At 41.4% G+C, this 24,074-nt stretch overlaps 1 protein-coding gene and 1 long non-coding RNA gene across 8 annotated transcripts in view; one reads left to right on the forward strand and one right to left on the reverse strand.

The window, feature by feature from the left end:
- Positions 1–1,471: 1,471 nt before the first annotated feature.
- On the reverse strand, positions 1,472–12,632 carry LOC122464677. The gene is made up of 3 exons (XR_006288945.1): positions 12,515–12,632; positions 3,681–3,686; positions 1,472–1,482 (listed from the first exon to the last, which is right to left on the reverse strand). It is a non-coding gene; the product is annotated as an uncharacterized LOC122464677 (long non-coding RNA).
- An 8,312-nt stretch (positions 12,633–20,944) lies between these two features.
- TOPAZ1 (testis and ovary specific TOPAZ 1) overlaps positions 20,945–24,074 on the forward strand; it is a 100,620-nt gene continuing 97,490 nt past the window's right edge. For 2 of the 7 annotated variants that reach the window (XM_043540870.1, XM_043540871.1), the window contains exon 1: positions 20,945–23,509. In XM_043540870.1, the coding sequence (XP_043396805.1) occupies positions 21,643–23,509 (1,867 nt within the window). In that variant the 5' untranslated portion in view covers positions 20,945–21,642. The remainder of the gene's footprint in view (positions 23,510–24,074) is intronic. The other 5 variants (XM_043540874.1, XM_043540876.1, XM_043540872.1 and 2 more) reach the window with 5 other exon arrangements.

Raw genomic sequence — 24,074 nt, forward strand, 5'->3', positions numbered from 1 at the left:
TTTCTAATCCTTTAATCATTCTCATGGCTCTTATCTGAGCCTTCTCCACTTTATCAACATTCTTCTTGGATTGTGGACACCAGAACTGGACATAGCACTCCACCAGCAGTCACACTTTCCCAAATACAGAGATAAAATAACCTCTTTACTCCTACTCAAGATTTCCCAGTTTCTGCATCCAAGACAACATTAGCCCTTTTGGCTACAGAATTACACTGTATCCGAATCCGATGAAGTGGGCTGTAGCCCATGAAAGCTTATGCTCTAATAAATTTGTTAGTCTCTAAGGTGCCACAAGTATGCCTGTTCTTTTTGAGCATTACACTGGGAACTCATGTTCAGCTGATTCTCCACCATGTTCCCCAAACCTTTTTCAAAGTCACCTCTTCCCAGGACAGAGTACACCATCCTATAAGTATGGCCTACATTCTTTGTTCCTAGATGTATACATTTACATTTGGCCATATTATTTACTTGCACCCAGTTTACCGAGCAATCCTAGATCACTCTGTATCAGTGACCTGTCTTCTTCATTATTTACAATTCCCACAATCCTTTTGTCATCTGCAAACTTTATCAGTGATGATTTTATGTTTTCTTCCAAGTCATTGATAAAAATATTGAATAGCATAGGGCCAAGAATCAATCTGTGTGGGGCCTCACTAGGATGTGAAGAGCAAAGACACTCCAGTACAGATATGTATCTCTTGCTGTGATTGTTTAGACCTCTGTATCATACTAGCATCTATTCCAGGCACCCACCAAAGCATCATACCTTGGCCATTAATCCTCAGATTTTGCAAGACGTTCAGATTGTATCTCTAATGTAAGAAATAAACTAAATAAGCAATGAAACTGTAGTCTGAATAGATACCAGATCCAGAATATCTGCAAGTGAAGATCTTAATATCAATTTTCAGTCTTCACTTCGGAGTTTCTAACACAAATTGCTGTTTAGACCATTAATTTAATTGTCCTTTGACACTAGGCATCCTAAAATATAATCATTTAGCTCAGAATTCTACCAATATAAATCACAATTTGTGGAAAATGTGCAGGAAAACCTACAACTGAGGTAGGACTTTGTCAGAGCTTTGGAGCTGCAATGTATATTGGTAAGGGATTTTTCCTTTACTATAGTCTAAAGGGATTGCCCAAGGTGCTGCAAAGCTGAAGGGCAGTCTAGTAAACACCTCCTTCTTCAACAGAGATATACATTACTACCTCACTAGTATGATATGCTTCTATTCCTGACAATTAAGATGGCTTTCTGTAATCAGATCATACAGAACTGGGTGGACTTGCTGATTGTTGGGACACTGACTGCAATAATGAAAGGCCTTACAATTGCTTGCATGCTCAGTCCTACCAATCAAATTACAGCCAGGCAGGCTACGTGGACAAATCTTACATTTTATACAATATGGAGCCTGAATGACTGCCATACAAAGCAATGCACTTTTTGACTAGAAAAACATTCATCTGACTGCACAGACTTAAAAAAAAAAAGAAAAGGGGGGAACCTGCCCCAAACATCTGCTAGACAGTAGAATGTCCTTGCAAACAGCCAATGGATTTTGGAGGAGCCAGTCTTGTCACAGACTCCAGTGGCTGATGTACCACCAGTCCATGCCACTCAGCTACTAAAAACATGAAGATGTGTAAGCTGAAGTTCTTAGCCAAAGGATTTATGCCCTGCTCCAATCACCCACTGAAGCCAATGGCAGGACTCCTGTTAACTTCAGTGGGTGTTGGCTCAGGCCCTTACTGAAGAGAGAGACAGCCCATAGTGTCCACCTGTTTTCTGTGAAGGACATTTCCCAATTTTTTTCAGGAAGGCAAAATTAGTTTTCATACGAAGCAAACTTAAGTATAAAAGTAGGCCAATATCCCGATTCCCTCTCACACACCACACATCAATTTGCGGTGCCTATGAGCTAATAATACCAATTTATGCATGTACTCTTTCCACAGACTAAACTGTAGGTGCTAACGAAAGGAAAATAATATATTAAATGGATAAGGGAGCAGAAATACCTTTGAAGTTTTTAACTGATTGTGAACGGTATTTGGGTGGGGAGGACAGCCTGATGCTTCAGTCAGTAAGCTATTCAATGTAGTGCTTGTTGCTGTATGTTACCAACTGTGAAACTTCTTTTTCCTTAAAACTAACTTTAAATAATATTGCTCACTGAATGAAGTAAATATGGTTAGTAGCAGTCACTTCACGAGTTAGTAGCTGTGACCTGTACCAAGCTCATTTCAAGAGTCTTCAATAATTGCAAGCACATATCCCAGTTTCACACATCAATGCAAGCTACCTAAGTGTTTTAGGGTTCATGGCTGGCTCATCAAAAAGAAAGAACTTGCAGGTACGCTTTCCTGATTCTTGTGCATCACACAGCCAGACAGCTGCACTGACACTAAGTGGACATATATGTATGGCATTAGAAAGAGGATGAATGTGGTACAGAAAATCTCACTTAAGCAGCCAACCAACCACTCAAAGAGGGATGTCACTAAGTTTCAACACTGGTTTTCAATGAAGACTCCTTCAGCTTGTGACAGTAGTTTGTGATGAGGTAGGGACATCATCCCATGTTCATATCTGTTTACTTTATTTTATGTGCAGTACTGAGGCTGCCATCAATGCCATGTCAATCAGTCCAAACTATGAAAAATGTCTCCTCTTTTGCTTTGCCTCAGTATTCAGATTTACCCTCTTTCTTTATCCCTTCATTCTCACATTTAATGGTACCACCTTAAACATCTTTCTTTTCTCATTTCTCCCTACTGTACGTGCCCTTGTTCAATTCCTTTGTTTGCCTTCTTACAATCTTCTTTCTGTAATTTTATTCTTTGCTACTATTTATAAATGATATTCTTTTCTTGCCACAGTTCTTTGCATCTCTATTCCCTCTCTCCATTTTGTTGACTTTCTTATTTAAAAAACACATCTCACCCTAATTTTCATAGTGTTCCAATTCAGTGATAAATTAGGAATCATAAGAGCTGCCAAAAGACTCCATAAGGTACATTATGAAATTCACCAGCTGTCCTCCTCCCTCCCCCCACTTCATTTATCTGCTAAACTAGTGAAACGTAGGCCTCTTGAATCCATTAAAAAGAGCCCAAAAAGAGAAAGTGGCAACAACATATGGGTCAAAACATAGTTATCCTGATGGCTGACTGTGGAGTCGGCCAATGTGCCCTCAGATTAAATTCCTCCATGATGTGAACTGCTCAGATTTTCGTGGAACTCTCCTGCCCAGCAGAGCACGCTGCATGTGTCTTCTGACATGCCTCTTCTCCTAATGCCACATTGGTTGTATGTGTATCACCAGGTGCTGCACTGTCTGTATATAAGTATTATAGTGCCAATAGTATGCTAGTTGCTTTCCAAATAAAGACATGATCAAGAAGCTCAGAGTCTCAAGATAGACAAGTAAACAAATAGCTGTTAGGATAAAATGAAGCAACAAATATACGGTTGGGCTAGTAAATATATAAGTAGGATATTATATCTAAGTTATTCATCAAGTGTGTGACTGTGTCAGTTTTAAATAGGTATCATAATAGAGGTGGGTACTTCAGGATGGCCTTGGATATAAAGAGGGTATAAGGTCTTCTGGATGAGCTCAGGAATGTCTTTCCCTCAGGTGAATCCACTACACATAAACCACAAGCTTTTGTGCTTCCTAGATAGAGAGGACTTTTTTTTCCCTTAGAAATGGCACCTTTTATAAGGACCACCAATTAATAAAATAGTGTTGATTATATTATAAAAACATTAACATGAAGTAGTGTTCAAAAGAAAATGGAAGTAGGAAAACTTGTGTGGTAATGCTGTAATACAGGTCCAAAGTGTAGGGCAGAAAACAGCCGTTTAAAATGACATAGTAAAGTCAATATGAAAACAGCAGAGGACAAATAATTAGTGATAAGAAGTGATTTAACAAACAATAGATAATTCCCTTACTCGTCTTCGTTTTCTTGATAATTGTATTTCTTCATCTGTCTTTATTTTGGTTATATTTTTCTTTGTTCTGTAAAATCAAGAAAAAATACAAAAGGTAAAAGTACTATTAAGCTTCTGCTATCTTTGAGCAATGATATGATCTACAGAATATATATAAAAATAACTGAGTCATTGCTCTCTCAGATCTTGGGTTTGGAGTAATTATCTGATTTTTTAGTAAAACCTTTTATCTTGACACAGGATTTTCTATAATATCATTTTTCTTTCTTTCTTTAGATGCAAAAACCCCCACCCTAGAATAAAGAAAGTATTCTGCTTGCTTGAAACTAGAGCAAAGTAAAAATTTCACAGCAAACAACGTATTTGACAAATTGATCCTCTTTCTGCTTGCAAAACATCCATAAGCAGGTATCAGGTTCCTTCAATATACTGTATCTGTTATTCAAAAGTATTCTATTAATAGATTTTCAAAATTTGTTACTATATGGATTGATCGCAAATATTCTGAATTTGAGCTGTGTTGCTTAGTTGTGATTGATCAGATAGATTACATGGTATTGTTTCTCTTCCCTGATTGCATGAGAAAACACAGGCACTTCTGGTGTGAATACTGAAGTTTGTTTTGACATTCAACTTTCCACAAATATTTGTGCTAGTAAATTCTACCCTAATAACTTATATACCTATATCATCAAATTGATAAGAGATTGATAAGAGGAGAACTGAAGAATATTCTCAAACCTCTATAGCAAAGAATGGTATATGCCACCTAACTTTGATTCCAGTATCACTGCTTACCTTTAAAATATTGGATGAGATTTCAGGAAAGATTGTGATTGTGTGATGAGGGCCTGTCAGAATTAGTTCCTAGGCAATCTTGATCCCCTGTCAAAAAATTTTAAGGTGGCTGTATACACTCAGACCCTAGGGAACACAGAGCATATCCCCCAAATAATCTGTTTCTTCGTCATACAAATATATGAAAAAAACATATCTACGTTTACTTTGCTTGGGTGCTAGGTCTTTGCAAAACGTATGTCTCAAACATAGTAAATAATAAATAAGATGAATTATAGAATGATGCATTTTTAGACTTACTGGTCTTAAATTCTTCCCTATTTGGCTTCACTGATGTTACAGTAGGGATTAATCTGGCTCATTAAAACAAACTAATAGGTTATATACATGCTGCAGAGCTCAGTCCCAATTATTACAGCACAGCCAAAGTCCTTCTCCCAAGGATTGCTAGAACTGACAAATTTATCCCCTAGCCTATAGCAAAGATATAAGCAATGCAAAAAGGAAGAAGTCCAAGGGGAGGGTTTTTCCCCCCACATTGCCTTATAAGACAATTCATTTTGAAGTTAATTCTCTTTTGTTCCCTGGGTAAAAAAGAAGACAACTTGTGATGTCGTGTGTGTGTACACCAGCAATGTCTTATAAAACATGGACCCAGAACTATTTGAAAGATTTTAGCTGCTTGTTTACATAGCTGTCATCAATACAGGATCTCTCTCCATTTTTATGTTTGCCAGATGAGACTATAATGAGTCTCAACAAGTTCTGGGTGTGTGGAAGTGTGAAAAGGAAAAAGAGGATTTGTGTACAGTTATTTTAGTTTGGTTGAGAGACAGAGCAAGAAACAGGCCTGACTTGTTTGTCTGACTTGTTGCTGACAAACTCAGCGTGAAGACTGTTTTCTTCTACAATTTGGTGCCGTGACTCGGATAGCAACGCCCGGCTGAGACAGCGACAACTACTACGGACTGTTCCCCTTCGAACCCCAAGGCATCAATCAAGAGGTAACAGACCTTTTGAAATCTCTAATGGGATATTGGAGGAGGACTGCCCGTGGAGCCGTCTGTCCCTTTTGGGCTCACACCATGCGAACTTATTGAATCTGCAACAAGGTCAGATGTAAAGTGGTGCTGAGGAACTTTTTGCTGCCCTCATATAAGGTTAGTTATACACAGTGCTGAGGATTTATTTTTGCCGTCCTCAAGTAGGTTAGTAGTGTAAAGAGGTGCTGAGGATTTTTTTCCGCTCAAGTAGGTTAGTTGGTTGTGTAGAGGAACTTTTGTTGCCTCATATATGGAAAAGGTCAGACCTAATCAGCGCTGAGGGGTTTCATTGCCCCAAACAAGGGAAAGGTTGTATTAAGTCTGGACTTTGGGAATTAAAGGTTATTGTAAATGAGATGCATCTAGGTATGGGAAATGAATGAGAGTGAGTATGAGTGAATGAAGGGGGGGTATAAGCCGCTGACCAGGTCTAAGGCTTAAGCTGACTCCAGCCGCACCAAGGCTACCCCATGTGGGAGTTCTGAAAGCAAGGGGGGTCAGCTGAACCTTGTGACCCAGCAGATAGGAACTTTCCCTTACTTATGAGCCGCTGACTCAGCGGACAGGGCACCTTTCCCTGGAGTGTGTGAAACCCTTCTTTAGCTTATGAGCCACTGACTCACTGGACAGGACACTCCTGTGTGATTGGAAAATGGGTGGGGGACAGTCTAAGAATACCCCTACACCACTGAAGGGCACCCCTGCATACTACATGTACATGCATTATGGTCCTAGGACCTGCAGGTATTTAGAGAATTTAAATTTTTACACGGATGATAATCCATCTAAACAGTTCCCACTAGAAGGTACCTTTGATCTAGATAAAATCATACATCTCAGATGAAGCCACAAAGAGACTCTATGAGTCTCGAGTGTGGAGTCTGAAGGACTCCCAGGCAAAATTAAAAACTCAAGTGCAGGATTTAAAAAAACATAACAAAGCATCCAGATGCCTCCCTACCTGAACTACTGCATCAACTCCCTTGGCTCCTTTATATCCCCAATTAGTTAAGGCTGAAAGTCAGGAGGGAAAGGAATGGGTCAATTTGAAAAATCAGCTTGGCCTAGAGATAAAGAGAAAGCTGCTCTGCGTTCAAGGTCAAGAATCAACACAGACTATGCAAGTATAAAAAACAACAACAACAAAAAACTGCTTTCAGCCCCAGCTGGCTGTGAAAAATATAGACAGAGGCAAAACAAAGGCAACACAAGTCGCAGGACTGAGATTACATTTGCAAAGGTTGGCGGCCCAGTGAGACCCAACAGTCTGCCTTTGCAACCCTGGAACAGGTGTGGTTTGGGGACGCTGAAGGAGCCACAGGCAGCCGGCCTGGACTATTATACTGAGCAAAGGTCTCTGAAAGGAATGCCCCAAGAGACCCCAGGGCGAAAAACCCTCCGAAGAGCAGAAGCAAGTTAGAGACTTTTTTTATTGCAGTATACCTCTGGACAACCTGTGCACAGGATAATCTCCCAGATCCACCTCTCTCTCTCTCTGTCTCTCCTACCCCCGGGCCTGGCCAGCCGTAGCAGCATGTTTGTGAGTTTGAAAAAAGGTTGCAGGTGGGTCTACCCCCAGTCGTAGCAGGACTGGGCAATAAGAGGAGTTGGGGAAAAGGGAAGAGATGTGTATCCGACCACTAGAGAAAACTGAACAGTTAAAATGCCAATTGGCCATGCCTTCTGTCCAGATGGCAAGCCTCATGGCGGAGGACTCAGGTAGCCTTGTGAGTGAGAATGTTTAAGGACAAGACCAGGAGGGGTGGGGACTAGTTGAAAAGCCCACCCTCCTTGCTAAATTGGTAGTGGAACAAAGCCTGTGCCCATGGAAAGAAACGGTTCAACGAGAAAAGGAGGATCAGGCCCAGGCAAGCAGGCAGGCAACAGATAGAGAGATTGGAAAACAGGTTGGAAACTCTGAGGGCATAGTGGAAGGAAAGGAGTAAGTAATCACAGGCATGGGAAATTTCAATAATTTGGAATAATAATTGGAATGGTAAAATTAGAGTTGATTGGGGTGTCGTTGGGAAAATAAGCAAGTGATTTAAGGAAAGAAAGTGAGAAATTAATTCCCTCCAGCAACTACAGAGTTATCAGTTGAATTTTGTAAAAATGCTAAAAAAAAAAAGAATTCTTGGTTTCTTTGCAGCCATTCTGAAGGAAAAATGGGCCCTTTTCCCAAAGAAACGTCTAAATAAATCCAGGCAAAGAGAGTTGACTGAAATCAGTTGGCTATGAACATTTTAGTCGGAGTAGAGAAAACATATGGGGTGTCTATTGGAATTTAACCACCCAAAATAAATGAAAGGAATGTCAAGGAAAAGAACACATGTAGTGTATATTGTAAAAGGGGTGAGGAAAATGCAAATATGCAATGCTACTTAATTAAAATCCTATTAGACTCCAAGGGGCTACAATAGGTGGTGTTTTCCTTTTCGGATTACTGTGTGTTTTGAAAACAGGAGTTAAAGGTAACAGGCAATCAAATCTCTGGTAAAAGTTAATTGTGTCCCTTTTAAGTAAAAGTTGTTAACCTATGAATGGCTCTGGATCCAAAGCAAACCAGAAAGCATCTGTGTTAATGCAAATTACCTAACTGATAAAGGTAGAAGCCACTGAAACCTAGCCTGCCTATGAAAGAAACACAGAAAAATATGGGGGTAATTCCTCTGTTTTGCCTGCAATCAGCAAGGGTATTTGTATAAGAAAGAAATATTCTAAACAATGACCAATTGCCCCAGAAGGGGTAGAAAAATGTTTTTGTCTTTCAGAAAATTAGAGAAAGCTAATGCCAGCTAAAGAGCAATCCAACAAACCATGCTTTACTGGCACAATAGAAATTGTGTTCTGTGTTCTATGTCCTTGTGGTGTTTTGTCTTGTGGCTAGAATTGTTGTTTAATTTTCTACAGGACAGCCTAGTTCAAAACCAAATGGAAGGGTTAGAGCTAAATGCAGATACTTGCTTTATCCAGCTTGGAATACAAAGTGTTTTGGATACTATCAGGAAATACTAAGGTTTTAATATATGTGACAGAGGCTGTGCCAAAAGCTGAGAATGTTCTTGGAGTGCTGCTGGGTGCACTTTACACCCTGATCACCTTTGGCACTCTCTGGACAGCCGCCTGGTTGCGCCTCAGGTGCTCTTGCCCTATTTGCTCGCATGCACCACTGGATGGCACACGTGAGCAAAGGGGGGATGACTGCTGCAGTTAATGAGACTGGTACGAGACTGGTATGTACCTAATTTTAATTTGCCTGGTAGTTTGTGTTTTCCATCTTTGGTAGTCTTAGATCTGCTGTTCTCCTTCCTGCTGGCCTTGCTATTTTGCAGGCCTGTGCAGCTGGATTTCTTTCGGTCACATTCAAGCCCTCGTCTTTCTCGGCTGTCAGCCAAATCTCGGCTGTGAGCAGTGTCCTTGGGCGGCAGCCAGCATCTTATCTTCAGACAGAGCTTGCTAGCTGCAGTGTTGAATTCATTCATTCTCTGCTCTTTTCTTCTTCTTCTCTTCCCCCCTCAGCCTCTCGTATCTGCAAAGGAAACTTCCACTTTCCACTCACACACCTTTGACCCTCCCCAAAATGCTTTGCGATGCTTGCAACAGTGTTGGCCACGTACAGTGCTTATCTGCCTTCCCTGGAGACTCACTGAGGGAAGAGGGTCAGCAATATAATATTGGAATAATACTGCCAGTTACATAATATTGGAAACACAGTTAAAGCTTAAAAAAAAGCAGCACACCCCTTAGGGACCTTTTGTAAATATTCAGATTGATTTTATTCAAATGTCTAAATGTTGTAACTATGAGTATGTTGTGTTAGTATTAGTTGATGTTTTTTCAAGCTGGATTGAAGCCTTCCCCTGCAGAAGGGCAGACCCCAAGTCTGTTTTGAAAATTTTGCTTAAGGATTTCATTCCAAGGTTTGGCATACCTGTGAGTATCAACAGTGATCATGGTACTCATTTTACTGGACAGATTGTAAAGGAGTTATGTGCAGCCTTGCAGATCCAACACAACCTCCACTGTCCCCACCACCCGCCGTCTGCCGGGACAGTGGAATGTCAGAACGGGATCCTGAAGAATAAACTGGCTAAGATTTGTGCAGAAACAAACCTGAAATGGCCAGATGCCCTTCCATTAACATTGATAAGTATGAGGGTCACCCCCAACCGAAAAACTGGACTTAGCCCACAGAAGATCCTGACAAAGTGCCCGAGGCGACTTCCGGCAGCACCTCCGCTGGCCCTAGCCCAGATGGACATTCATCTGATGTATGACACAATGCTCAATTACTGCCAGGCACTGATGAAATGTGTTCGGTCTCTTTATTCACAGGTAAAAGAAGCACTATTCAAGGATCCTGAGCAACCCTGTCATTCATTAGAACCTGGAGACTGGGTCTACATAAAGGTCCATCAGCGAAAGACTGCTCTGGCTCTGCACTGGAAAGGCCGTTACCAAGTTCTGCTAACTACCAACATCACTGTGAAGTGCCAAGGACTAACTGCCTGGACTCATGCATCTCACTGCAAGAAGGCCCCTCCACCTCAGGATGACCCTCCGACTGCTGATTAGACTGTCCCTCCTTATGGTACTACTTTTCCTCCTTCTGGACAGCAGGAGAAAAGGACAAGGTGAAGTGCTGGTAACCTCTCCCTTGTCCACTAACAGAATCACCATACATTCACCATCTGCTGGAGGAATCACAGTTATTACAGGGTGACATGCTAGTAACCTCTCCCCTGTATGATGCTGAACCATGACTGTTCCAGGAAAAAAGAAGAAGTTATGTTCGTTCCGCTGCAACTGCCAAAGTCCATGGATTCTTGACTACAAAAGACATTCAGAATTGGCCCTGGTGGAAGAGATGGAGTATCGTAACCTGGCAGGGAGGAATTTGTGGGGACCGCGCTTGGGACTGTGGTATTGAGTGGTGGTTTGGGTTTATTCCGGGGACTGGGCTCTGTGCTTTTGGTAATGTACCTTCAGCATGTATAGCCCTCCCTAATTGGCTTTCAGATGACGAATACCAAAGGGGCCTTGCTGCCACGACCACTGTCCCTGCCATTATCCTCACTACCACCCCTGTAATACATCCAAATACAGACAATACCATATACTCTGATGAAACCCAATGGCCAAGGCCTTTACACCTCAGTGATCCCTATGGGATGGTGCCAACAGTGCAACAGCAATTTGGAACATTTACAAAGGCCAACAACATGATGAGAAATTTCGGCAACTGGAAGAGGCCACTGGTCTTATTATTGGAGCACAGTTCACCCAGGTACAGGCTGGGGTTGGTGAATTACATGTTATTTCTGCCCTGAGTTCAATGACCCAGAAGCTGTTGAGAGATGGTATAACACTGAATAACACTGAGGCAGGAAAGGAGTTGCAGTGGGATCTGGCATGTTCAGAAATTCAGGATTTTCTAAATGATCAGCTCAAGGCCATTCAGAGTGATCTTGAGAATCAGGCTTGGCCCACTGCCCTTACTAGTGCTTCAGGAATGTCATCTGATCTGTGGCCATGGAGACATACTTGGAGATTTTCAGGGTGGAAGTGCAGATGCTCACAGTGCTCTTTCCAAGCATATGGGCCAGTTGGAGGCTCCCACATACCGAATCCTGCTGGGTCCGTGGGGAGGATGCATGTGGGACTGGATAATTCACAGTGATATTTGGGAAATTAAACCACCTGGTATGCCTAGCCAATTCATAGTCAGTGCTCCTGGAATAACACCTGATGTTTGGATAGGGATAGGAAGCCAATGGACATTTTGGCCTTTAAAGCCCCGCAGCTTCAGTGGGTACAAAAGCTGAAGCTAGGAGAAGCTGTCACTGCTTATGACAACATCTATTGGAAAGGTATGGAACAAGGAACTACCCTGACAGAACACCTGCTTTTCCAAGCAAATGATAGCTGTGTAAATGTTAAGACCACCACCTTGTGGGACATACATTTTAATCTTACCACTGCTGGAGGAAATCATATTATTTATGGGCCTGTGAATAGAGTCCTACAATTAGACCTTAGATTTCATGTACCTTTTAATTGGATCACCTTAATACCCGACCAATTCCAAAACCTACTCTCCCTCCTACCAGAGGTTCAGAAAATCCCTGAATTGCAAGGTCAAATCCATGTGCTTCAAAATATATATCAAAATAAAAAAATATGCTTTCCATACAGCCTATAGAGTGTCTACTTTATGCACTAATTATGATGTATTGTGTTATGTAACTAAGGTTACAAAACAACCTCATCGTATTATTACAATGGAAATGTTAATGCTTTTATTACTTTTGTGTAGTTTAGAAATGTGTTATTGTTGCTGTAAAAAATGTAACAACAAAAATACCTTTCATGTCCATACTAACTATGCATTATCATTACATCCAACCAAAGCTTATGGGGCTAATCCATTTGATTTGGAGTCAGAAATATAAGGTTTGATGAAAATGGAGGTTTAAGAAGAATAGTTGTGCTGAAAGCACAAAAGGGGGGATTGTGGAAGTGTGAAAGGGAAAAGAGGATTTGTGTGCAGTTATTTTAGTTTGGTTAAGAGAGCAAGAAAAGGGCCAACCTTAACCCTAATAATGTGAAATTTGTAGAAGTGGGGTTTGTGCAAGGTGAATGGGAAAACTACAAGGGATCTTGCTTTAAGATAAGAATGGAATGCAATGTTGACTAAGATAATGGGAAGAAAAATGTATAAACAGGACACATCTATATGTAACAAAAGGGTATAAATAATGCTTTATATTGTTTGTACTTTGAAGATTTGCCTAAGGACAGACACTCTGTCTTTCCGGCAATTGCATTAATAAATTGTCTCTGACTTGTTGCTGACAAACTCAGCATGAAGACTCTGTTTTCTTCCACAGGTGGTTAATAAAATTCATCACTGTTGGACATGCAGACCTGTAAGTATTACACTTTTTCCACACTAGTAACTTGAGTGACATTACTGGGTGCACACATTTCTCCTCCTGCGGGGAGGCTGAGAGAACAAAAACAGGATAGATGTTAATCATGTTGCTTATTGCACTACTAGAAAGTACTCAGATACTGTGGTGATGAGCATGGTATAAAAAGCCTATATTGAATAGAATAAAATAGAATAGAACTAGGCATTCTATGGGGCTTGTGTAAGTGGCCAGGTAGCCTGCATAGGCCTGCTGTTCTTACACAAATAGTCATTTGCCCAGATATCTCTTTCTCCCCTCTATCTACTCTTAGACACTCCTCAATGTATCTCAGTTATGCTAGCAAACATTTTTTTGATTGGTCAACAGTATTATCTTTTTACTTCTGGAAATCTTAGGTTTTCCCCTTTACCTTCTCTAGATAAAATCTCTACAGACTTTTTTTGTAAGTCTCTACTCTTTGAGATTGGGGTCATTTTTATCAAACTCATTTTACTGATTTTTATAATATTTTGCTTAATGGTATATATAACGTATAGATTTTTAGCTAATGACCTGAGGTCTGTGTATGCTATATGTCCCTATGTAATTTAGGTGTTTATGGATCCATTTTATCAGAAGTTAAGTGGACAGGAGGGGTTTTTTATTTAGATTGACTTACAATCCTTCAGTTTTTGACTGACACTTTAAACCTGACATTTATATTGTGTCAGAATGCTTACCACCAAGAATGAATGAGGGATCACTGACAAAGAAATAGACCACGAGCAAAAACTAATTTTGTGCTTTCTGACTTTGGTCACTCCTTTCTGTTATTTTCAGTGTCTCTGCTGTGGGAACAAACAGGAGACAGTTTAGAAGGCTTCCCTACTTTGTCTCAGTTCTAAAGGAAAGGCAGCATTGATGATGTATCATTTACATTAAGTGCTACCCTCAGATCAATATACATAATGGGTATCTATTTTTTAATTTAATTTTATAGAAGCAAAAACCAAATCAGTAATACTTTATGTAAGAAATTCCAATTAATGCTAGTGCAAAAGACTTGACCATATCTACAACTAGAAGAATATATCCAATATTTTCTAAGTATTATTGTTGAGCTTTGCTAGATTTTGCTATTCAGGACACCACGTAATTTTCTCTCTTACACAAAAAAGCAGCACGCTCTCTCCATTTCTTAGCAAGAATTTAAAACAAAAGTGCTGAAATGAGGACTCTCATTAAAAAGATCCATTGCTTTTACAAACTATCCTGTGGAACATTTAATCATTCGAATTTAATCATTCACATTCACATTTTCAAAAGATTCTATAAACTTGGTCTGTTTAATCCTCATAGTATCCTTGTGTGATAAGACAATATAAACCCCACTTTCCAGATGGGGAAACTGAAACAAAGGAAATCATGAGACTTACTCAGGTCACATGCCAAGTCAGAAGAAGAGGCATGATTAGAACTCAGTATTTCCTGGCCTTCTATCCCCACAGTGTACCTACTTCATCACACAGCCGCTCTAAACTTATTTATCTGTTTGCTAGTATACTCTGAAGTATTACAAACAAAATCAAACTTTTTTATCAAACAGTTGAAAAATGTACATTGTACGATGCATTATTCTTGCCTTTTTTTACTATTTGTTTGCTTACTTGCTAAATTATAAAATCTAGTAATTTCCAATCCACTTGTTAGTGTGAATTAGCAAGGGTCCACTAATGTCAAGTTCTCTATAATATTATTGGATATTCTTTTCTTGTATAGCTCCCAATTGGTCCTTGTAATCTATGGAATAGCATTAGACTTGTACATGTATTTGCAAGTGTCTTTGTTTTTTATTTGATTTGTATTTAATAAAACTATATACTAAAGATGTCTGGTTCAGCTGCGCTTTTGTAAACTGAGACCATCTGTAGCTATAATAAGAAAAGGAGTACTTGTGGCACCTTAGAGACTAATAAATTTATTTGAGCATAAGCTTTCGTGAGCTACAGCTCACTTCATCGGGTGAGCTATAGCTCACAAAAGCTTATGCTCCAATAAATTTGTTAGTCTCTAAGGTGCCACAAGTACTCCTTTTCTTTTTGCAAATACAGACTAACATGGCTGCTACTCTGAAACCTATAGCTAGAATAATTTTTTATTGTTAGATAATCCTCTAGGAACTCTTTTCTTCCATTGAGAGCTGGGGTTCACAGTTTGCACAAGAAGCAATTCAGTCTTCAATAATTCAGACTTCCTCCTATAGTCTATAATCAGTGTTTCTCAGCCTTTTTGATAAAAGGGACCGGTTTGCTACCTTCCTAAACTGTGTCAGGGAAATCTCAGGGACAGGCACAGGTCGCTGAGAAACACTGGAATACATAATTTCTGATGCAAATCTCCTGAATGCTTCCTATGTTTCTGAAATTTTGAGTACCCATTTTTGGATCCATCTGTTTGAGAGGTTGATATACACTACTCTCTTGCCTTAAAAGAGCCAAAAATCCTTGCCCTTTGACTTCACTGGATTTTAAATTAAATCCCTGTTACAAAATTCTGCTAATTGGCTCATCCATTATGTAATTTCTTCCTGGAGCCAAATTAGTAGAAAGAGCAGAAGAAATTTTAACAGGGGAATTAAATCCCCTTTTCTTAGTGCAGCCCCATTTTACCATGGCTAGATGGAATGCTGGAGTTCACAGTTCCATGGCTGTTCGGATAGGACAGTTGATGCTTCATTGGATGAAATGGGACTCAAGTGGGCTTGAGAAGTAGCTGAGGCGGAGAACCACTGTGCCTAGCTAAGCAAAATAAATCTTAACCAGACAGCAAGGAAGGGAGCAGGGAACTGCTGTTTCTGAAGAGGGGGATCCCCTCTCTCTGCTGGGCCAACAGGGACACTGCAATGGTTTCTAAGCCCTCTGAGAGGTCAAGCTATTGTGCTAATGGAGGCACTATCAGGAACTGAGATATAAGGAATCCTACAAAGCTTCGGTGGCCCAAGAGCAAAGGGGTGTGTATCTAAGAGGGAGCCACAAGGGAGCCTCCAGAACACTGATCCAAAGAAGTGCTGGGACCCCAGATAATTGCTGGCATCTTCTGCTGCTGCTGCTGTAGAGAAGGAGACGCATTGAGTACAGAGAAGGGCAAGTATTACTTCACTGAAGGTGCTGAAATATTTTTGTTGCAGGGTCTGCAGTCATGTGATATGTAAATGTATAGGTTCATAGATTCCAGGACCAGAAGGGACCATTGTGATCATCTAGTTTGACCACCTGTATTACACAGGTCACAGAATTTCCCTAAAATAATGCCAAGAGCAGATCTTTGAGAAAAAACATCCAATCTAGATTTAAAAATGCCAGTAATGGAGAATCTACCCCAACCCTTGGTATATTGTTCTAATGGTTAATTAACGTCGCTCTTAAAAATGTATGCCTTATTTCCAGTCTGAATTTGTCTTGCTTCAACTTCCAGCCCTTGGATCGACTTATACCTTTCTCTGTTAGGCTGAAGATATCATTTATCAAATATTTGTTCCCCATATAGATACTTACAAACTATAATCAATTCACTCTTACCTTTGTGTTTGTTAAGGTAAACAGATGGATTACCTTGAGTCTCTCACTATAAGGCACATTTTCTAATCCTTTAATCTTTCTTGTGGTTCTTCTCTGAACCCTCTCCAATCTATCAATATCCTTCTTGAATTGTGGATACCAGAACAGGTCACAATATTCCAGCAGCAGTCATACCAGTGCCAAATACAGAGGTAAAATAACCTTTACTCCTACTCGAGATTCCCCAATTTTTGCATCCAAGGTTCACATTACCCATTTTGGCCCCAGCATTTCACTAGGAGCTCATGTTCACAACCCCTAAATCTTTTCAGAATCATTGCTTCTCAGAAGAGAGGCCAACATCCTGTAAGCATGGCCTACATTTTCTTCTAGATGTACACATTTACATTTATTGTATTAAAATTAATCTTATTTGCTTGCACCCTGTTTACCAAGTGATCCAGATTGCTCTGTATCAGTGTCTGTCTCTTCATTTTTTAACACTTCCCCAATTTTTGTGTCACCTGAAAACTTTATCAGTGATGATTGTATAATAAGGTATTACAAACCAGTTACTTCCTTCTAGCCCTGAAATAATGTAATAATCACTTTTATAATTATATAGATGATTATTTAAATTCAATTTGTTGTTGCTCTGACCAAGAGTAGCAGCATCAGGATAGAATAAACTCTCTTACATTAAAATTACAACAGTCTTTCTGATTCTTCTAGAGATGCAGTTAATCCATTTAGTTAGCATTCAGTGAAATGCCAAATGTTAGCTCTTGATATTTGTTGGACACAGTACAAATCTGAAAAGGTATTAGTTGGAATTTTGGTCTGTCTAGGTCAAACAGGAGTCTGACAGAGCTACTTTTGAAGCAACACTCTCGCCATGATCTCATTTGATTTTTAAGTAGTATTTAAATCATATCATAATGAATATTGCATCATAAAAGTACACCGTGCTGCACAGAATGTGAACTGGGCCACACTAGTAACAAAATCTCTACCCTGATTTACTAAGTGCACAGGCTGATGCCATACAGTATAGAATGAGTACAAACTGTGTTGTGGCCATTAGCAGTTTGGTTTTTTAAGGAGAAAAGATTGGGGTATACTGAGAAAGAGACAGAGTTAGGCACACAATGCCACATGAAAAGAAGCATGAAGTTGAGAGTGGGTAAGAGAGACAAAAATAATCGTCAGGAAAGAAGCATGGACAAAGCAGAGAGGAGGAAGAGGTGTAAATGAGAGCAGAGATCATGGTGGGGGGGATTTATGGAGTGCATTACAGGTGGAATGGAAACTTGAAATTTTTGCAGAAGAGTCGAACCACGCTATTAGAGAGATCTGAGGAAACACTGTCAGAGTGTCAGGAAAGGAAAATGATCTCCATGACAGCATTTTGATTACCTGGAGGAGAGAGAGATACCAATAAGAGCAAGAAGGCAGGAGAAAGGGGTACTGGATAATCAAGGCAGGAAATAATCTTATCTTATTGAGTCTTTAGCCTTTAGAGGGGCAGAGGAAGGACTACACTGTCCCACTGTGTGCTACATTTTTCATATTTTATTTTGCATTAGTTGTAGAAGGATTGGATCCTGCTTTCTTTTTATATTCTAAAGTACAATAAAGAAATTAAGGAGATCCTATAAAGTTGATTTAAGCCTAAAATGTAAGTACTTTGAGAAATGAGATTTCAAAAAAACTAGCAAAAACAAATATTTACATATTCTTTTAAATTCCAATTAAAACAGCATTTTTAAAAAATGTAGACACATTCCTCTGTAGTGTTTGCAATCTGTATGTTGCTGAAGTGTGCTAGCTAATGCATGGGAACCAAAATATGAAATTGACTATACATGAAAGTGAAAATAACTAGTTTATTTTATTGTCTTTATCTGAGCTGAATGAAAAGAGTGAACAGTGCTAATTGTGCAAACTGAGTCAATTATAAAATTGTTTCCATTTTAATAACATAAGGTTTTAATAATAGAGGTAAAGAAATTAGATTTTATTAAAATATTTTTAACCTCACAATGTCTCTTTAAAGTCTTGACTCTTCTTTCAAGAATTCTAAAGCACAGTCAAATTGAGGCACTTGGATGGGCCCGTTCCATGCCATCTTTTTTTAGAAAATTCTTTGAATGGAGCACCACCTGGTTTTGCAACACAATCCACACAGCTGCTGACATGTGTCCTTTCCGGAGGTCTGCCTTCCCTTATGATCCTTGTAAAAGAGATTTTCAAGCAGCATGATTCAAGTCAGTGCTTACACTTCTTAACTGTTCCTCATTTTGAAAGACTCATTTAAAGTACACATTTACATCCATTTCACACAAACCTGGCTTGATCCCACTTTTCATTATTGTACATAGTTGACATCATAAATACTCAATCTGAAGCTACAAATCAATAAAGTAATTACTATCACATCATTTCATAGTTCCTCCTCTATTCCTTTCTGTTGTCTCTCTCCCTTTCTTGATCTTTGTTATGCACCTTAAAAGCCTGTGTTACACATCTGAGTTGGGAAAGGTTGAAATTTGCGCTCCAAAATAGGTCAGACATTATACTTTTTTACAAATACCGGGTCTGAAGAATGCTGTTATTGCTGAATGCTGTACAGCTAAATCCCCTTATTGGATCTTTTTTTGGTTCTGAGGACCTGGAACACCATACACTTCAGATAAAACCTTGGTTATCTGTACTCTCTGCCTTGATTAGCTTTAATTATCTGCCCACTGTCCTTTTCTGCAGCTAGTATCTTTAACACACACAGGCACTCAGTCTAAAAAAAGATCATAAGCAATAGAAGACTGCATACTGTTTGCTTCCCAGCCTACATGCTGCTTCTTCATTCACAGATGGCTTATGTTGAAAAATCTTATTAAATTTCCTCTGCCTCATTTGAATTAATGATACATTATCTCCATTTTACAGATGGAGACATAGAGGCATTGTAAAATTGATTTGACTAAGGTCACATAATGAGCCAGTCAGTGGGACTAGTATCTAAATCTATTCACTCCCAGTCTGTACTCTTAACTCCTAGGTTACCTCATTAGTCCTATTATTTAGAATATATTAAAATACAAGTGTTTATTTACTATTCCTAGGTCCCAGGTCTAGAGTTCCTGAAACGTGAATGCTATCAGGCAACAAGTCAAGGTGCATTGGATTTTAATCAGGTGTCTTCTCTTTCAAAGAACATCCAAGAATAGTGTGGGACTATTGGGTTAAACACATTTGTTAAGATATGTACAATGTTGGTGCCACTGCTACTATTTTTAGTTTAAAATGATTAAATATTGCTAAGTATAATTATTTTAATTTTGATAGCATGTGTTGGTAATGTAAAACTCCTTTAGAATAATACTATTCTGTACACTTATGAATTTTTAGAATGTTTGCATAATTCTAAGACATGGAAGAATATTCTTCTCTTACTTTGTGAATTTTGTGTCTAACAAATGAACTATCACTAAATTTGAAACTCAAGCTGTCTCTTTGGCTATGTCTCTCACAAGCTAACAACTTTCCACCATTGCAGTATTTACTAAGAAATACGTCATCTCTTTGGAATTCTAACTTTATTAAAAGTAGATACAGAGAATGAGCCAAACTCTGTTGATATCTGTTGACATTGAATCTAGTTCATTGTGGACAAAAAGAGAAATGCAGGCTAATTTCTTTCACTCGATAAAGCGCTTTTTTACTAATTTTGAGATGAATACCTAACGTTCTTCAAATTCATGTTTGAGTACACTGCAAACTGGTTTGATTTTTAACAATAAGCATTTTGGGGGTTTTGCAGGTCTGTGAACTTATCGAGATAACTTAAGCAACTACCAATCCTCAACTCGTGTTACGTTAAACTACATTACTTAATGGGTTGTCAGGTTCCATGCCGGGCCTAGCCTATATTCTAATCCATATTTGTTTTAAAGTAAACTTTCAGACCGTATTTAGTATCGATAATGTGCTATTTGTGGTGATTTTGTATTTGAAGGTCTTGCTTTAAAGAAACAAAAAGAAGGGGAAAGACTCCTCCACAAAAGGTAAGTAACTTATGACCTGACACAGCCAAGGGCTACTGGTGAGGAAGGGGGGAGGTTGAAACCCCAACTAGTCAGTTCCTCCCATTTTAGACAGTGGAGGGCCCCGCCATTTTTCCGTGCGTCTGAGTAGGTCTGTAGCCTCCACGTATTCCTTGCAAAGGGCCTAGAGATTCCTCTTTCTCTCGCCCGAGCTCTTGCTTCCTCATGCTGACTATGCCGCGCACGCTACATGGGGAGCGGTGGTTGCACTTTTGTCTCCCGTTTACTCGATTTACCCCGCCCTGGCTTGGACCCAACAGGGACCAAACTCCCTTCTAGCGAGCGTGGCAGCGGTCGGGAGCAGGTGCCCCAAGCATACAGAGCCGTGAGCAGCTGAACAGATCTCCTCGAGCTAGCGACAAGGAGACGGGGCCCAGCAGCCTCGCTGGGTGCTGCGCCACCTCCCACAACCGCTCCCTGGAGAAGCTCGAGAAACACTGCGGCTGGGGGTGGTGAGGCGCCTCTTTCACAACTCGGCCTCAGCCCTGCGCCTGCGCAGCTCCCCCGGCCGGGTGAGCCTGCGCAGGGGGCCGCGCCGCGCCCTGGCTGCTTCTGGGCGAGCGCGGGAGGGGGCGCGCGCTACGGGGCGGGTGGCGGCGCGGCCTAGTACTGGCAAAGGCGCTGGTTGAGTGACTGGGGTGGCGGGGCGCTGCGGGGACACGGCTGGAAGCAGCAGGGTAGGGTGAGCAGACAGGCGGGTGTGAGAGCTGGAGCGGCTGCTAGCGGTGAGGGGCTGCAGGCAGCGGTGCTGCCCGGGGTCTGTATTTGAGCTCCCAGGTCTTTAGTTTGTAGAGGGCGCGGAATTCAGAGACCTCGGGGCGGCGTGGAGCCCGTGAAATCGGCAAGAGACTCAGAACAGCCCCCGGCCAGGAAGAGCAGGCGGCTGGCTGAGGGGGGCTGTAACTGTTCCTCCCCTGGTCCTAGCTCGAGGGGGCGGTTTGTCGCGTGGGGGCTGGTTGATATGCACCTACTCTAGAGGCAGGTGGAGCTTTCTGACAGAATCCCGCTGCTCTGCCGCGGGCACCACCGCTCAAAGTCTGAGCCCTCCTGGCGCATTGGGAGCTGTTTTTAGGAGGCTACTCAGGTTGTCCCCGAGTTTCCTCACCATCGGTCCTGCTCTCTCCCCAGATACTGAGGCTGCTGCCAGGTTGGTTTGTAGTATAGCTACAGGACTGGTTTCTGCCGTGGCTGCTTGTTTCTAAAGGCAGTTTTTCTGCAGAGCCTGGTGGCCCTTTCCTTGCCTGCGGGATGCCACAGCTAAGACCTCGGAAAGTGCAGCTAAGTAGGGCGGCACTGACTGCTACGATGGGGCCCTGCCCACAACCTGTGGATGTAGGGATGGGTGCGCACTCTGGGGACTTCTCTGTGGCCAAGGGGAACCCTCAGCGGGAGGCAAAGAGAAAAGCAATGCATTCCTTATCTTGCTCTTCATCACCTATCCTGTTCTCCAGGGTCCCATGTGAGCAGCTCCCAGCAGTAGCATCTATGGAGGAGCAACATGGGACTAATACGAGGCTTCTAGGTAAAAGAAAGGAAGGGAGACGAGGCCGCAGAGGAAGAGGCATTGCTGCTGCTGGAGGCAGAAGAGAAGCAGCTTTACAGGTTTCAGACCATGCTGCAACTGAAGTCTGGGACCAGGTGATGGTGCCAGTAGGGAGGTGTTGGGAAAAGGCTATCCATAGAAAGAGAGGACAGGGATTGCAGCAGTTTTCCTCTGGAACTAGGTTGGAAGAGAAATTGGCAACAGAGATTGAGGGAAAACTAAGAAGTAGCTCCTCAACAAATTTGGGACTGTTGGGACCCCAAGAGGAATTAGGAAGTCCAGGGAAAAAGAGCAGACATTCCTTAATGGAATTAAATTTACAAATTCCATGCCCCAAGGAAGAACTGGTGAGCCCAGAGAGGAGTGACAGGTGCACCTTGTCAGAATCAGAAGTGCTGGGGCCTGGGAACGATGCAGGGAGCCTGATGGCACTGGACCTGCAAATCTCAGACTCTGAGAAGGAAGTGGTGAGCATGAGTGAGAGGAGCCAATATACCTTGGTAGAACCGGGGCTTCAGGAGGAAGTGAGGAGGCAGGGAAAAAGGGGCCGGCGCTCATTTTCAGAACCAAGAGTGCTGAGGCCCAAGGAGGGAGAAGAAAGCCCAGTGAAAAGGGACAGATGTTCGTTGGCAGGGACAGAGTCTTGGGGAAAAACAGGGAGCCTGGGGAAGAGGGGAAGGCGCTCCTCATCTGTCCCAGGACCCCAGGAGAAAATAGGGAGCCCAGGGAAGAGGAACAGATGTGTTTTAACAGAGGTGGGGGTGTCAGGGCCTCTAGATGAAAAAAGGAGTCTGAGAAAAAAGGGTAGGCAGTCTTTGGTGGAAGTGAAACTAAAGAGCCCAGGGAAGAGAGGCAGACACTCATTGGCAGTGCTGCAGCCACAGAGACTAAGCCTCCGAGAAGAACCAGTAAACCCAGGAAAGAGTCTCAGGCGTTCCTTGCAGCTACAAAGCTCAGGCCCCAAGGAGGAAGTAGGAAGCCTGGGGAAGAGGGGTAAGCACTCGTGTACCACTGAGGAATCACATCTCCAGAGCTCAGGTCCCCAGGAGAGTACAAGTAGCCCAAGGATAAGGGGCAGGCATTCCATGGTGGTACTGCAGCAACAGAGTCTAGGCCTCCATGAGGGAGCATGTAGCCGAGGAAGGAGAGGCAGGAGCTCTTTTGTGGAACTATGGCTACCAGGGCCCCAGAAGGAAGCAGGGACCTGTGGGGAAAAGGGTAGGACTTACTTGGAGGCGACAGGAACCTCAGAACACAGGAAGAGGAGCAGGGACTCCTCAGCAGATGAAAGGGTGAAGATGGTGACCCGGGCTGCTTCTCAGTCAAGGCTGATATGTGGGAAGGATTATGAAGACCAGCGCTGGAGGCCAGGCAGGGGTTCTGCTGCTGGAAATACTCAAGGGAGCAGACGAGGGAAGATGGAGCAGCAACAGGTTGTAGGGCAAGAAGTGGGTTCTACACCCACTGATGATCTGTTCAGTAGTAGAATAGAGGACAATGGTGAGAGACTAAAAGGTGGAAAGGAAGAGGCTGTGGTTTCAGCTGAACTAAAATTAAAGATCAGAAAGCCTAGTAAGATCTTATTCTGTATCTGCCTATATATTTGTTCGTTGCTGTGTTATATCCATACCCCCCCCCACTTCCTCTGCGTATATGTTGCTGTCTTTCTTGTTGCTCCTCTACTTTGTAGGATGCTGTCCCAATTGCTTTAAGTTCTCAACCTTATTGCCTCTTTTTAAATACCATTCAAAATAATATCCCACTAGCAACAGAAACAAAAAGTGCACTTGTGAGTGGTGGTTTTTTTGCATGTTAATAGTGATTTTCTCAAAGTGGGACAAATTGAACTAGGGAGATATTTTAAAATGAACAAAGTTGTAAATTTTGCTGAAAGATACAAAGTAAAATCTTCATAAGAGGGAGAGATTGTAAATATACTTGTAAAATTAATCCATTTGTGAAGGAATTTCTTTCCAGTGAATTGGAAACTTTGATCAGGTCTATGCCCATAAATATGCGGGTTGGGAACTAGGAGCATTGTTGTTGCCTCTAATTTCTTGATGGAAATACAAACTTTTTTCTGTATTCTTGTTAAAAATAGTATTATGTATTTGAGCACTTTTTCATATAGGCATGA

The sequence above is a fragment of the Chelonia mydas genome, chromosome 2, assembly GCF_015237465.2.
Source record: "Chelonia mydas isolate rCheMyd1 chromosome 2, rCheMyd1.pri.v2, whole genome shotgun sequence".
In the NCBI taxonomy this organism is placed as follows: Eukaryota; Metazoa; Chordata; order Testudines; family Cheloniidae; genus Chelonia; species Chelonia mydas.